Source organism: Aquarana catesbeiana, linkage group LG02 (genome assembly GCF_042186555.1).
Source record: "Aquarana catesbeiana isolate 2022-GZ linkage group LG02, ASM4218655v1, whole genome shotgun sequence".
Taxonomy (NCBI): domain Eukaryota; kingdom Metazoa; phylum Chordata; class Amphibia; order Anura; family Ranidae; genus Aquarana; species Aquarana catesbeiana.
This window is the reverse complement of record NC_133325.1, coordinates 236,889,229-236,901,822: the sequence shown is the minus strand read 5'-3', so window position 1 is coordinate 236,901,822 and position 12,594 is coordinate 236,889,229. Positions and strand designations below refer to the sequence as shown.

The following is a 12,594-nucleotide window of genomic DNA, read 5'->3' as shown; positions in this document are numbered from 1 at the left end:
CTCCAAAAAAGTTTTCAAATCTTTATCCTATAGAGGAAGAATTTAATAAAAAATGGGGGATGTCAGCAATTGACGCTGCTATATCCTCTGTGAATAAAAGTTTGACTTATCCAGTAGACAATGCTCAAATGCTGAAGGATCCAATGGATAAGTTGGAATTCCTATTAAAAAACAATTTTTCTCTGCTAGGTTCAGTGACTCAGCCTGCGTTGGCAGCAATTGGTGTATGTCAATCCTTGAGAGACCTGTTTAAACAGGTGCTCAAGATTAGTCCTGATCAGCAAGCCCAAGATTTGGCTGGGATACCAGGGGCATTATGTTTTGCAGTGGACGCTATGAGAGATTCTATTCTCCAGGCCTCTTCACTTGCGCTTGGGCTGGTGCATATGCGTAGAATACTATGGTTGAAAAATTGGTCAGCCGAAGCGCCATGCAAAAAGCTCCTGGCTAGTTTTCCATTGCGCGGTGAACGGCTGGGGATGATCTGGATAAATACATCCAAAGAATTTTTAATGGGAAAAGTTCCCTTTTGCCAGTTAAGAAAAGGAGTAAGCGTTTTTCTTTTAAACGAGCCTCTTCTCCAGTACCAGGAGCATCAGTTTCCAGGCAGTCACGACAGCCTCCACTGTCAAGTTCAAGAGGTAAACCTCAGAGTCAACCCCAGGGACAAGAGGTCCTGGGGAAGGAAACCTACATAACAAAATACTAAAAACCTTCTTATGAAGGGGTGCCCCCGCTCGCTCGAGTGTGGGGAAGACTTCTGCAGTTCTCAGAGGTCTGGCAGGTAGAGTGTTGAGACAAATGGGTGGCTTCCTCAACTCTAGGGTATGAACTAGAGTTCCGAGAGTCCCCGTCTCCTCGTTTTCTCAGATCAAATGTTCCCAAGGATCCAGAGAAAAAGAAGTCTCTCTTTCAAGCATTGGACCATCTTTTGTCTCAAAAGGTGATATCTGTGGTCCCCATGGAAGAGCAGGGATTAGGGTTTTATTCAATCCTTTTCACGGTACCAAAACCAAACGGGGATGTCAGACCCATTCTAGATCTCAAAGATCTTAACCGGTTTTTGAATATCTGCTCTTTTTGCATGGAGTCAATCCGATCAGTAGTCTCCATTCTACAAGGTAGGGAACATCTAGCGTCAATCGACATCAAGGATGCTTGCCTCCATGTACCTATTTTTCCCACTCACGAGAAATATCTATGCTTCGAAATAGAAAATCTTCATTTGTAGCTCTGCCTTTTCGGTCTAGCTACTGCACCTAGAGTGTTTACAAAGGTCCTGGCTCCCCCTTTAGCCAGATTAAGGGCTCAAGGTCTAACGATTCTAGCTTACTTAGACGATCTGCTCTTGATAGACCAGTCGGTAGCCCGCTTAAAACCAGAGTTTGGTCACCACAGTTGGATTCTCAACCTAGAGAAATCTTCCTTAAAACCATCAAGGAGATTGGAATACTTGGGTCTGATCATAGATACAGCACAGAAGAGGGTGTTCTTGCCCCAGGCAAAGATCAGTTTCCATAAGGGAACTGATTCAGGTGGTCAAACCAAGGAAGTCTATTCGACTTTGCATGAGATTGTTGGGAAAGATGGTGATTTCATTCAAGGCTACTGCAAAACAGTGTCCTATCGACTTGGAACAAGAATGTCCAAGCTCTAGACTTCCCAATGCGTTTATCCCCAAATGTGCGTCAAAGCCCACCTTTGAGGATAGCCAAGAATCTGCAGAAAGGAAAGTCCTTCCTACCAGTTACCTGGAAGGTGGTAACAACAGATGCCAGCCTTCTGGGCTGGGGAGCAGTCCTGGAAGAAGCGTCTGTCCAAGGGAAATGGTCCAAATCAGAAATTACCTTGCCCATCAATATTCTAGAGATTCAGGCAGCACGCCTGGCCCTGAAGGCCTGGACGCTCAGATTACAGAATTGTCCTGTCAGGATCCAATCCGACAATGCCACAGCAGTGGCCTATATCAATCACGCAGGGGGGAGAAATCGTGCGGCCCAGAGAGAGGTGAATCATATCCTAACTTGGGCCGAAAACAACATACCTTGCTTATCGGCAGTCTTCATTCCAGGAATAGAGGATTGGCAGGCGGACTACTTGAGTCGCCAGCAGTTGCTCCCAGGAGAAAGGTCTCTTCACCCCGACATCTTTCTGACAATATGTCAAAAATGGGGAATTCCGGACGTGGACCCATTTGTGTCCAGTTTCAACAAAAAGATCGACAATTTTGTGTCAAGGACAAAGGATCCGCTGACATTCAGAACAGATGCCTTGGTGTTCCCGTGGAATCGTTTTTCACTGATTTATGCATTCCCTCCTTTTCAGCTGCTTCCGCGACTTCTTCGCAGGATCAAGCAGGAAGGGAAGGCGGTGATTCTTGTGGCCCAGGAAATCTTGGTATGCAGAGATCATAAAGATGGCGGTAGGGGACCCATGAAGCCTACCGCCACGGCCAGACCTTCTCTCGCAAGGTCCGGTATTCCATCCTATCTTACAAACGCTAAATTTAAAGTTTTAGCTTTTGAGACCCACATTCTGAAGAAGCATGGACTGTCAGGTTCAGTGGTGTCTACTCTGGTTAATACAAGGAAGCCGGCCTCCAGAGTCATATATTATAGAGTCTGGAAGGCAGATGTTTCCTGGTGTGAATCCAGGGGTTGGCACCCCAGGAAATATGTCATAGGTAGAATCCTTGACTTTCTACAGATGGGATTAGAAATGAAGCTGGCCTTGAGTACTATCAAGGGCCAGGTTTCAGCTTTATCTGTATTATTTCAGTGACCACTTGCTTCGCACTCTTTGGTTCGTAGCTTTATTCAGGGGGTAACGCGGCTTAATCCTCCAGTTGGGTCACCCCTGAACCCTTGGAACTTGAATTTAGTCCTGTCGGTATTACAGAAACAGCCTTTTTTCTGGTAGCCATATCTTTTGCAAGAAGGGTATCAGAGTTGGCTGTTCTTTCTTGTAAAGAGCCATATTTAATTATTCACAAGGATAAGGTTGTATTGCGTCCTCATCCTAATTCTCTACCAAAGGTAGTATCAGGTTTTCATTTAAACCAGGATATTGTTTTGTGAAAACGTATTCTAAATAAATAAATGAATAAAATAGTGGCGCTATAAACACCATAAAGATTAAATAATGGTGAATAAAATACTTATAAGTGATAACCAGTGATGTAAAAAAATAATAATAATATTTGAAAGTACTACAGCTGTACCTAACAGCCATATACTATATAATCGTGGTAAGTGCTATATCTCTACCAAACAGTTCTATGAAGTGTAATCACAATCCTTAAATAAAAAATAACAAAAACATTTCTCATAGTGACAAAAGAAAAATATATCTGTAAAGGTCAAAACATCTGTAAACAGTTCATGCAATGTTAAAAATGAAATACTGAAATAGAGTCCGTGCACAAAGGTGGGTATTAGAAAGTTACTCTCAAACACAAATCTTCCTGTTATAGACAACTCCTTCACCACACCGGCTGTGATTGTGATCCACTCATATGGAGCCGCACTCACCAGAAAATAATGCCTTGCACTCTCATGCTCGGCATATATGCAGTGATAAAGTACCCAAAAGGGCTACTCAAACTGGATGAAGCTGTGTCCACAGCAGATGGAGTTCTCTGGTTATCAGCACTCCTCACCAGGCAAAAAGTATGTCTCCATGAAAAGAAATAATACTTCCAATAGTGTAACACCGTTTAAGAGCATTTATTGAATTACATAAAAGATCTTCTATCATTGTACTCACATTTCTAAAAAAAGGAAAAAGGCACACAAACAGAAACTCCTTGTGACTGCTAATGGCAATGTACTGGTGGTCACGGCAGACCCGGGATGCAGCATATGAGTCTCACCCCTCCCCTCGTTAGCTCTTCAACAATCCGAGGTGATAGTAGCTGGTCAGTGCACAGGATATTGTTCTACCTTCATTTTTCCCAGAACCCTGTTCTGCGGAAGAAAAGTCACTACATTCTTTTGATGTGGTGAGAGCAGTCAAAATCTACTTGAAGGTGACTGCTCAGATTCGAAAAATGGATGATTTGTTTGTGTTGCCTGAAGGTCCTAAGAGAGGACAGGCAGCATAAAAATCTACTATTTCTAAATGTATTTGTCAAGTGATTGTTCACGCTTATGGTTTAAAGAGGAAAGTTCCACCTTTTCATATTAAAGCGCACTCCACCAGGGCTGTTAGTACTTCCTGGGCAGTGTATCACCAAGCCTCCATGGCTCAAATCTGCTAGGCCGCAACTTGGTCTTCAGTCCATACATTTGCTAAATTCTATCAAGTAGATGTAAAAGGTCATGAGGATATCGCCTTTGGGCGCAGTGTGCTGCAGGCAGTAGTATAAGTCCTCTGGTCTCTAAGTGCCCTACTTTTGGTGTCTCCCTCCCTTCAGTTGGCATTGCTATGGGACCTCCCACATAGTAACTACTATGGCTCTGTGTCCCGTGATGTACGATAAGAAAATAGGATTTTTATAACAGCTTACCTGTAAAATCCTTCTATTTGACGTACATCACGGGACACAGAGGTCCCCACCTTCTTTCTGGTATACACGTGTATTGCTTTGCTACAAAAACTGAGGTACTCCCAGTAGTGGGAGGGGTTATATAGGGAGTGTACTTCCTGTCTTATGGTGTGCCAGTGTCCATCACCTGAAGGTGGCCTATAACCCACATAGTACCTACTATGGCTCTGTGTCCCGTGATGTACTTCAAAGAAAAGGATCTTACAGGTAAGCTGTTATTAAAAAAAAAAATTGTGTGTGTATATATACATACACACAGTGGGGCAAAAAAGTATTTAGTCAGCCACCAATTGTGCAAGTTCTCCCACTTAAAAAGACGAGAGAGGCCTGTAATTGTCATCATAGGTATACCTCAACTATGAGAGACAAAATGTGGAAACAAATCCAGGCAATCACATTGTCTGATTTTTGAAAGAATTTATTTGCAAATTATGGTGGAAAATAAGTATTTGGTCAATATCAAAAGTTCATCTCAATACTTTGTTTTATATCCTTTGTTGGCAATGACAGAGGTCAAACGTTTTCTGTAAGTCTTCACAAGGTTGTCGCACACTGTTGCTGGTATGTTGGGCCATTCCTCCATGCAGATCTCCTCTAGAGCAGTGATGTTTTGGGGCTGTCGCTGGGCAACACGGACTTTCAACTCCCTCCAAAGGTTTTCTATGGGGTTGAGATCTGGAGACTGGCTAGGCCACTGCAGGACCTTGAAATGCTTCTTGCGAAGCCACTCCTTTGTTGCCCGGGCGGTGTGTTTGGGATCATGCTGAAAGACCCAGCCACGTTTCATCTTCAATGCCCTTGCTTATGGGAGGAGGTTGGCACCCAAAATCTCATGATACATGGTCCCATTCATTCTTTCATGTACACGGATCAGCCGTCCTGTTCCCTTTGCAGAGAAACAGCCCCAAAGCATGATGTTGCCACCCCCATGCTTCACAGTAGGTATGGTGTTCTTTGGTTGCAATTCAGCATTCTCTCTCCTCCAAACACGACGAGTTGTGTTTCTACCAAACAGTTCTACTTTGGTTTCATCTGACCATATGACATTCTCCCATTCCTCTTCTGAATCATCCAAATGCTCTCTAGCAAACCTCAGACGGGCCCAGACATGTACTGGCTTAAGCAGGGGGACACGTCTGGCACTGCAGGATCTGAGTCCCTGGCAGCGTAGTGTGTTACTGATGGTAGCCTTTGTTACGTTGGTCCCAGCTCTCTGTAGGTCATTCACTAGGTCCCCCCCGTGTGGTTCTGGGATTTTTGCTCACCGTTAATGTGATCATTTTGACCCCACGGGGTGAGATCTTGCGTGGAGCCCCAGATCGAGGGAGATTATCAGTGGTCTTGTATGTCTTCCATTTTCGAATTATTGCTCTCACAGTTGATTTATTCACACCAAGCTGCTTGCCTATTGCAGATTCAGACTTCCCAGCCTGGTGCAGGTCTACAATTTAGTTTCTGGTGTCCTTTGACAGCTCTTTGGACTTCACCATAGTGGAGTTTGCTTCTCGGCCTTTTGGCTAAGATCAAGTGTAGTATCTGTTCTTATCAGTTTCCAGAGGAGGCGATGTTGTACCGACCATAGAGGGAAGGGCACATGCAAATCCGATGGTGTAATTGGACCTGGACAGACGGTTGAGGGACAGTCATCACCTGTTGCCCATGGGGGCTTCAGTGGGCCTACCCAACCTGTCTAGAAAGGACCTCCTGGTGAGGATGGGTGCTGCACATGGGTCTGGCCGGAGGGTCGGGTCCCTGGCCTTCTGGCCTAGATTGGGGTAGCTCTAGCTACGGACAGTTATTCGGAAAAGAACGCTTACTCCCTTCTTGGGGGGGGGGGGGGGGGGGAGTGGTTAGTACTTCCCGAATGTAATTAGGAGGGAGTGACGGGAGCGACGGTGGAGCCTGATGGCAAGGGCTCTCACCAAGCTTTCTGATCTTCATTCCTTTCTGCCTGTGGTGGGGGCTGCTGTGGTCTGGGCTGTGGGTCAGGGTTGAACTTGAAAGCCTATGGAGTAGTGCCCCTGGAGTGGCAGTCCAGGGGTGCCATAAAATCACTGTGAGTGGCAGTCACTTCGATTTGAGGCACCACGGTCACTGCACCATAACACGCTTTTTTTGCACCTGCCTCTTGGGCCGGGCCTTTTGGCTAGGACCAGAGGAATTTTTTATTCCTGGCCGGAGGGCCTGGTCATTGTTTTACACAATGGCCACTTCTTTCACTCTCCTCTTCACTATCCCTTACCCCACTTTTTATTTATTTTGAAACCTATGTCTGTTTGTCACGTCTTGTTTTTTCACGTTTTGCACTTATGATTAGTAAGGATGCGGGTCCTCGGGCCAGCCCTGAACGTCTTGGGAAGGGGTGGACATGGCCTTTTGGCTTAGTTCACCCTCTCTCATGGGGTCTCCCTTCGGGGGAGCCCCACCTAGTACTTGGGTGGCTCCTGTTTCGGCAGGCCCTCCAGAGAACGGGGTCTGTCTGGTTTCGGCCGGATGGACCACAGTAAGTACCTTTGTCCCCGTCTGGAGCCTAACGCCCCGGGGGATTAGGGAATTGGCACGCCTTGTGTACCCGTGGCACTTTTTTGTGAGCACTCTTTATGTGTGTGCACATTTTTTATGCACCGGGTGAAGTTTTTGGGGTGTGTTTTGCACGCCATAGGCTTTCAATTAAAAAAAAAAAAATAGTGGAGTTTGGAGTGTGACTGTTTGAGGTTGTGGACAGGTGTCTTTTATACTGATAACAAGTTCAAACAGGTGCCAATAATACAGGTAATGAGTGGAGGACAGAGGAGCCTCTTAAAGAAGAAGATACATTATTTATCATTATTTATTAGCAACTCTTAAGCCATTCTGCAAGTGTTAGCACATACATAACGGATGATTGAGAGAGAGAGGCTCAACTAACTGATGTATGATTGGCAGAGAACTGCCATCGCAGCAAAGCAGCTAATATTGTGTTTTAGCAAAGTGGAATATGTGTGTATCTGTGAGAGCCAGAAATCTTGCTTGTTTGTAGGTGACCAAATACTTATTTTCCACCTTAATTTGCAAATAATTTTTTTCAAAAATCAAACAATGTGATTGTCTGGATTTGTTTCCACATTTTGCCTCTCATAGTTGAGGTATACCTATGATGACAATTACAGGCCTCTCTCATCTTTTTAAGTGGGAGAACTTGCACAATTGGTGGCTGACTAAATATTTTTTGCCCCACTGTATGTATGTGTGTGTGTGTGTGTGTGTATATGTATGTATGTATGTGTATATATATATATATATATATATATATATATATATATATATATATATATATATATATATATATATATATATATATATATATATATATATATATAATTAGTGCAACATTTCTTTTACATATTTCTCACTAATGTCAGCTGTTAAACTTTCTTACATACTGTTGGCGAATAAGCTTAGTGTTTTGATTTTACATTTTATGTAGCTAATAATCAATATACAGGTGCATATCTCCATATCTCCAAGTTTCCACTTAAACACTTGAGTGGAGTTTCTCCTAGACCTTTTAGCGTAAAATATAATCTTTTATAGATTGTTCCTTACTGTAAATACCTACCTCCAGTGAATGATGCATGCATTTGGGGACTGAGCTCTATTCTCATTTTGCTGCTGACCCCCAGAAAACATCCAGAGCTCTGAAACCACCTAATATTCCTCTGACAAATTGAAAATACAGAATGCTTTGTAGATTGCCACTTTTTTATGCAGTGGTAAGCTGCAGCTTAGTCTTTTATCATTATTTATTAGCAACTCTTAAGCCATTCTGCAAGTGTTAGCACATACATAACGGATGATTGAGAGAGAGAGGCTCAACTAACTGATGTATGATTGGCAGAGAACTGCCATCGCAGCAAAGCAGCTAATATTGTGTTTTAGCAAAGTGGAATATGTGGCTTTAGGAGGAGGGACATTTTAGCACTTTAAGGATAAATGGCCTGAGGTTTTACCAGAATTGCATTTGTCAGTTATTAAACCAAGCTCAAAGTATTCTGATTATGGAGTAATAAGTTGTTAAATGCCCCATATTCTTTTCTGCAGGCTTCCCTTACCTATGCAGAAGCACAGATGAGAATTGATTCTCCAGACATGAATGATGAGATTACTAAAAGTCTCCGTCTGCTGAATAAATTGGCAAAGATTTTGAAGAAGCGGAGAATAGATAATGGGTAAATTATTGAATATTTTTCTGTTTTTATTTTCTTGACCTTTTACTACAGAGTTTGGCTATCTGTCATTGACAAAGTAATGGTGTGTATGCTAAAAGCCTAAAATAGCTTACTTTTAAAAGTAAACTTGTCTGATTTGCAACGTATTTGTGTTGTGCTCCGATATCTGAGATCATTTTGTTTTTTCCTAGATTGTATTCGTTATAGTGCTGTTTATTATGCAGAACATGATAAGGTTCAGCAAGCCATAATGCTAGTAGACAGCCCAACCATTGCCAGTTCGGTCTTTTCCATGACCCTCCTATACATTATTAGACGCATCTGGGCACATTGCACTGGTATTTACCTGTCTACTAATATTAGCTGAAAAAACTGCCTGTCGTGACAAATTTATCTTTGCTCAGACTATAGCCGCCTGAAAACATACATTGCTAGATCACTAACCTATATCTCAGACAGCCAGATCTGAAACAGAATTTACCTTAAATTACAGTAAAGGTTCATTTTTTTTTTTTTTTTTTTTTTTAAATGCAGATTTTATTTTGGAAATGTTTAGAATTTTTTCATAACAAACAACAAGAAAAGCAACCAGTAGGAAAGCGAACAAGCATTTAAGCCAAAAACAAATCGTTGTTCCAAGCAGTATCAACATCGGTACATATGATACAATATCATCTAATTTTCCTAATATATTCAAAAGAATGTTCAGAAATACTCCTGAGGCCCCCCCCCATTAAAAATTGAAATTCTAACATTGTGCATCTAACCATTTTCTTCATATCCTTTCAAACTTTTTTTTACATGATATAAAAAACTACTGTATGCAGAATGTTGACATGTTTCCTTTTACATATATTTGTGTTTGTCTTTCAGTGCTTTAACTCTTTCTTCCCCTGAGGTTCGATTTCACATGGACAGTGAAACTCATGACCCCATAGATCTTCAGACCAAGGAGCTCAAGTATGTTCTTAGATACATTTTGGCTACTTGCTTAGCTTACCTAAATGTATATCTAGAATTGGAATGGATTGTAAACTGCAATAATAAACCTAAAAACAAGCACTTGAAAAATGGGGACATCTGATATTTTTCAACTTCCTTTAACAGACCAAGCTGTCCAGCAAAAGTAGCAGATAATTGAGACCAACTATTTAACACTGTCAATGGTTGCTTACACTGATCAGCTTTTATTCATTTTATATAAAAGTTTTTTTCTAAAAGGGAGAAAAAAAATGTTGCTGTAACTGTTTAAGAAGTGATTGATTTGCTGGAGTTCAGCTTTAATCTGTTAGTTCATGTACTGCCCTCTCCCCAGATTGGCAGTGCTGCTGTCAAAGGGTGGCTCCATTGTTCCTCTAGTAAAGTGGACAGGAATTGTGTTACTGGTTGGATTACCAGGGGAAAATAAAGGAAAAGCATCTAAATAAAAAGGAAACAAATGCAGCCATTACATCTAAGAATTAGTAAGCTGCAATATATATTGTTTTGGGGTTTAATAATGACTTAACATCCCAGCTTTTAACTAAAGGTCTTTAACTTAAACTCAGACTCAAGTTTAAGCTCTTGGCATTAAAGAAATAGTACAACAAAACTGTGCAACTCTACTCTCAAGTTAGAACTAAAGCCAAAACTGATTTTTTTTTTTCATTTTGGATAGAGGTTATAACCCCTGTCGGCTTTTTTTGGCATCTGTGTCCCTTTGGGGAGCTTTCTCTGCCTGTCCCATTGCCAAAACAAGAAGCGAGTGAAAATCCCTCCAAATTAAGGGAAATCCTAGTTCTCACCAGTCACCAGAATTAGTGTCCCCAGTCAAAGATTTCCCCCTCCTATTTCTGATGACAATTCTGGTTATTTCTGGTCATTTTCTTTCACTTGCACTCTCGGTAATAATGGTAAACAGGACAAATAGAGAGGGTGAATCTCCCAAATGGGGGGCAGAGAGTGTAATAAAAACCTGACTGATGTTCTAATCCTTCTCTGCTCTATCCAAAGCTAAAATAAAATTTTAGTTATATCACTGGGTCAGATATTGTACAGTGCCTTGAAAAAGTATTCATACCCCTTGACATTTTTCACATTTTGTCATGTTGCAACCAAAAATGTCATTGTAATTTATTGGGATTTTATGTGATAGACCAACAAAGTGGCACATAATTGTGAAGTGGGAGGAAAATGATAAATTGTTTTCAAAATCTTTTACAAATAAATATCTGAAAAGTGTGGCATGAATTTGTACTCAGCCCGCCCCCCTGAGTCAATACTTTGTAGAACCACCTTTCGCAATTACAGCTGCAATCTTTTTGGGTATGTCTCTACCAGCTTTGCATATCTAGAGTGAAATTTTTGCCCATTCTTCTTTGAAAAACAGCTCAAGCTCTGTCAGATTGGATGGAGAGCATCTGGGAACAGCAATTTTTAAGTCTTGCCACAGATTCAATTAAATTCAGGTCTGGAGTTTTACTGGGCTGTTCTAACACATGAATATGTTTTGATCTAAACCATTACATTGTAGCTCTGGTCGTATGTTTAGGGTCGTTGTCCTGCTGGAAGGTGAACCTCTGCCCCAGTCTCAAGTCTTTTGCAGACTCTCTAACAGGTTTTCTTGTAAGATTGCCATGTATTTGGCTTCATCTATTTTCCCATCAACTCTGACCAGCTTCCCTGTCCCTGAGGAAGAAAACCACCCCCACAAAATGATGGTGCCACCAACAATTTTCACGGTGGGAATGGTGTGTTCAGGGTGATGGGCAGTGTTAGTTTTCTGCCACACACAGCATTTTGCTTTTAGGCCAAAAAGTTTAATTTTGGTCTCATCTGACCAGAGCACCTTCTTTCACATGTTTGCTGTGTCCCCCACAAGCCTTCTCGCAAACTACGGGACTTCTTATGGCTTTCTTTCAACAGTGGCTTTCTTCTTGCCACTCTTCCATAAAAGCCTGATTTGTGGAGTGCCTGACTAATAGTTGTCCTGTGGAAAGATTCTCCCATCTGAGCTGTGGATCTCTGCAGCTCCTCCAGAGTTACCCATGGGTCTCTTGGCTGCTTCTCTGATTAATGCTCTCCTTGCCTGGCCTGTCAGTTTAGGTGGATGGCCATGTCTTGATGGGTTTGCAGTTGTGCCATACTCTTTCCATTTTCGGATGATGGATTGAACAGTGCTCCGTGGCATGTTCAAAGCTTGGGATATTTTTTTTTTATAACCTAACCCTGCTTTAAACTTCTCCACAACTTTATCCCTGACCTGTAAGTGTGTTCCTTGGCCTTCATTATCTTTTTGTTCACTTAGGTTCTCTAACAAACATCTGAGGGCTTCACAGAACCGCTGTATTTATACTGAGATCAAATTGCACACAGGTGGACTCTAATTAGGCGACTTCTGAAGGCAATTGGTTCCACTATATCAAAAAAGTGTATATTTCACGCTAACCAAATGAATATACAAAGATGCAGTGCAGCTGCTTGTGCAAGCCCCAAATACCAAAAGACCCCAGAACTGTCATAAAATATAACAAGCGCGCATCCGCAAGTGGTATTCTGATACAAAACCTTATATATGTAACATATAAGTGTGCAACTGAGTTGCTAAAATAGATAATGTATAGTATATACTAACACAAATCTTAACGTGATGAAAAGTGAATATCAATATTTACCAAATACATGTAACCAATTGTGATGTGAAAATTGATGCAAATCACAAAATCAGCATTCTTATGAATTCACAAGCCCTGAGTAGGCAAATAAATAAATAAACAATAGTCCCAACGTGTAGTGAAAAAATATATATATCAGCCACAATTCTTCCGTGCTTGGGAAAATATCAGTGTTCTTCCAGCCCAC

At 41.7% G+C, this 12,594-nt stretch overlaps 1 protein-coding gene and 1 pseudogene across 1 annotated transcript in view; both read left to right on the top strand.

The window, feature by feature from the left end:
- DIS3 (DIS3 homolog, exosome endoribonuclease and 3'-5' exoribonuclease) overlaps nt 1-12,594 on the top strand; it is a 122,444-nt gene that overhangs the window by 82,805 nt on the left and 27,045 nt on the right. The window contains exons 12-13 of the mRNA XM_073612670.1: nt 8,627-8,754; nt 9,628-9,714. Of these exons, the coding sequence (XP_073468771.1) occupies nt 8,627-8,754; nt 9,628-9,714 (215 nt within the window). The remainder of the gene's footprint in view (nt 1-8,626; nt 8,755-9,627; nt 9,715-12,594) is intronic.
- On the top strand, nt 6,044-6,128 carry LOC141130818 (U2 spliceosomal RNA; annotated as a pseudogene).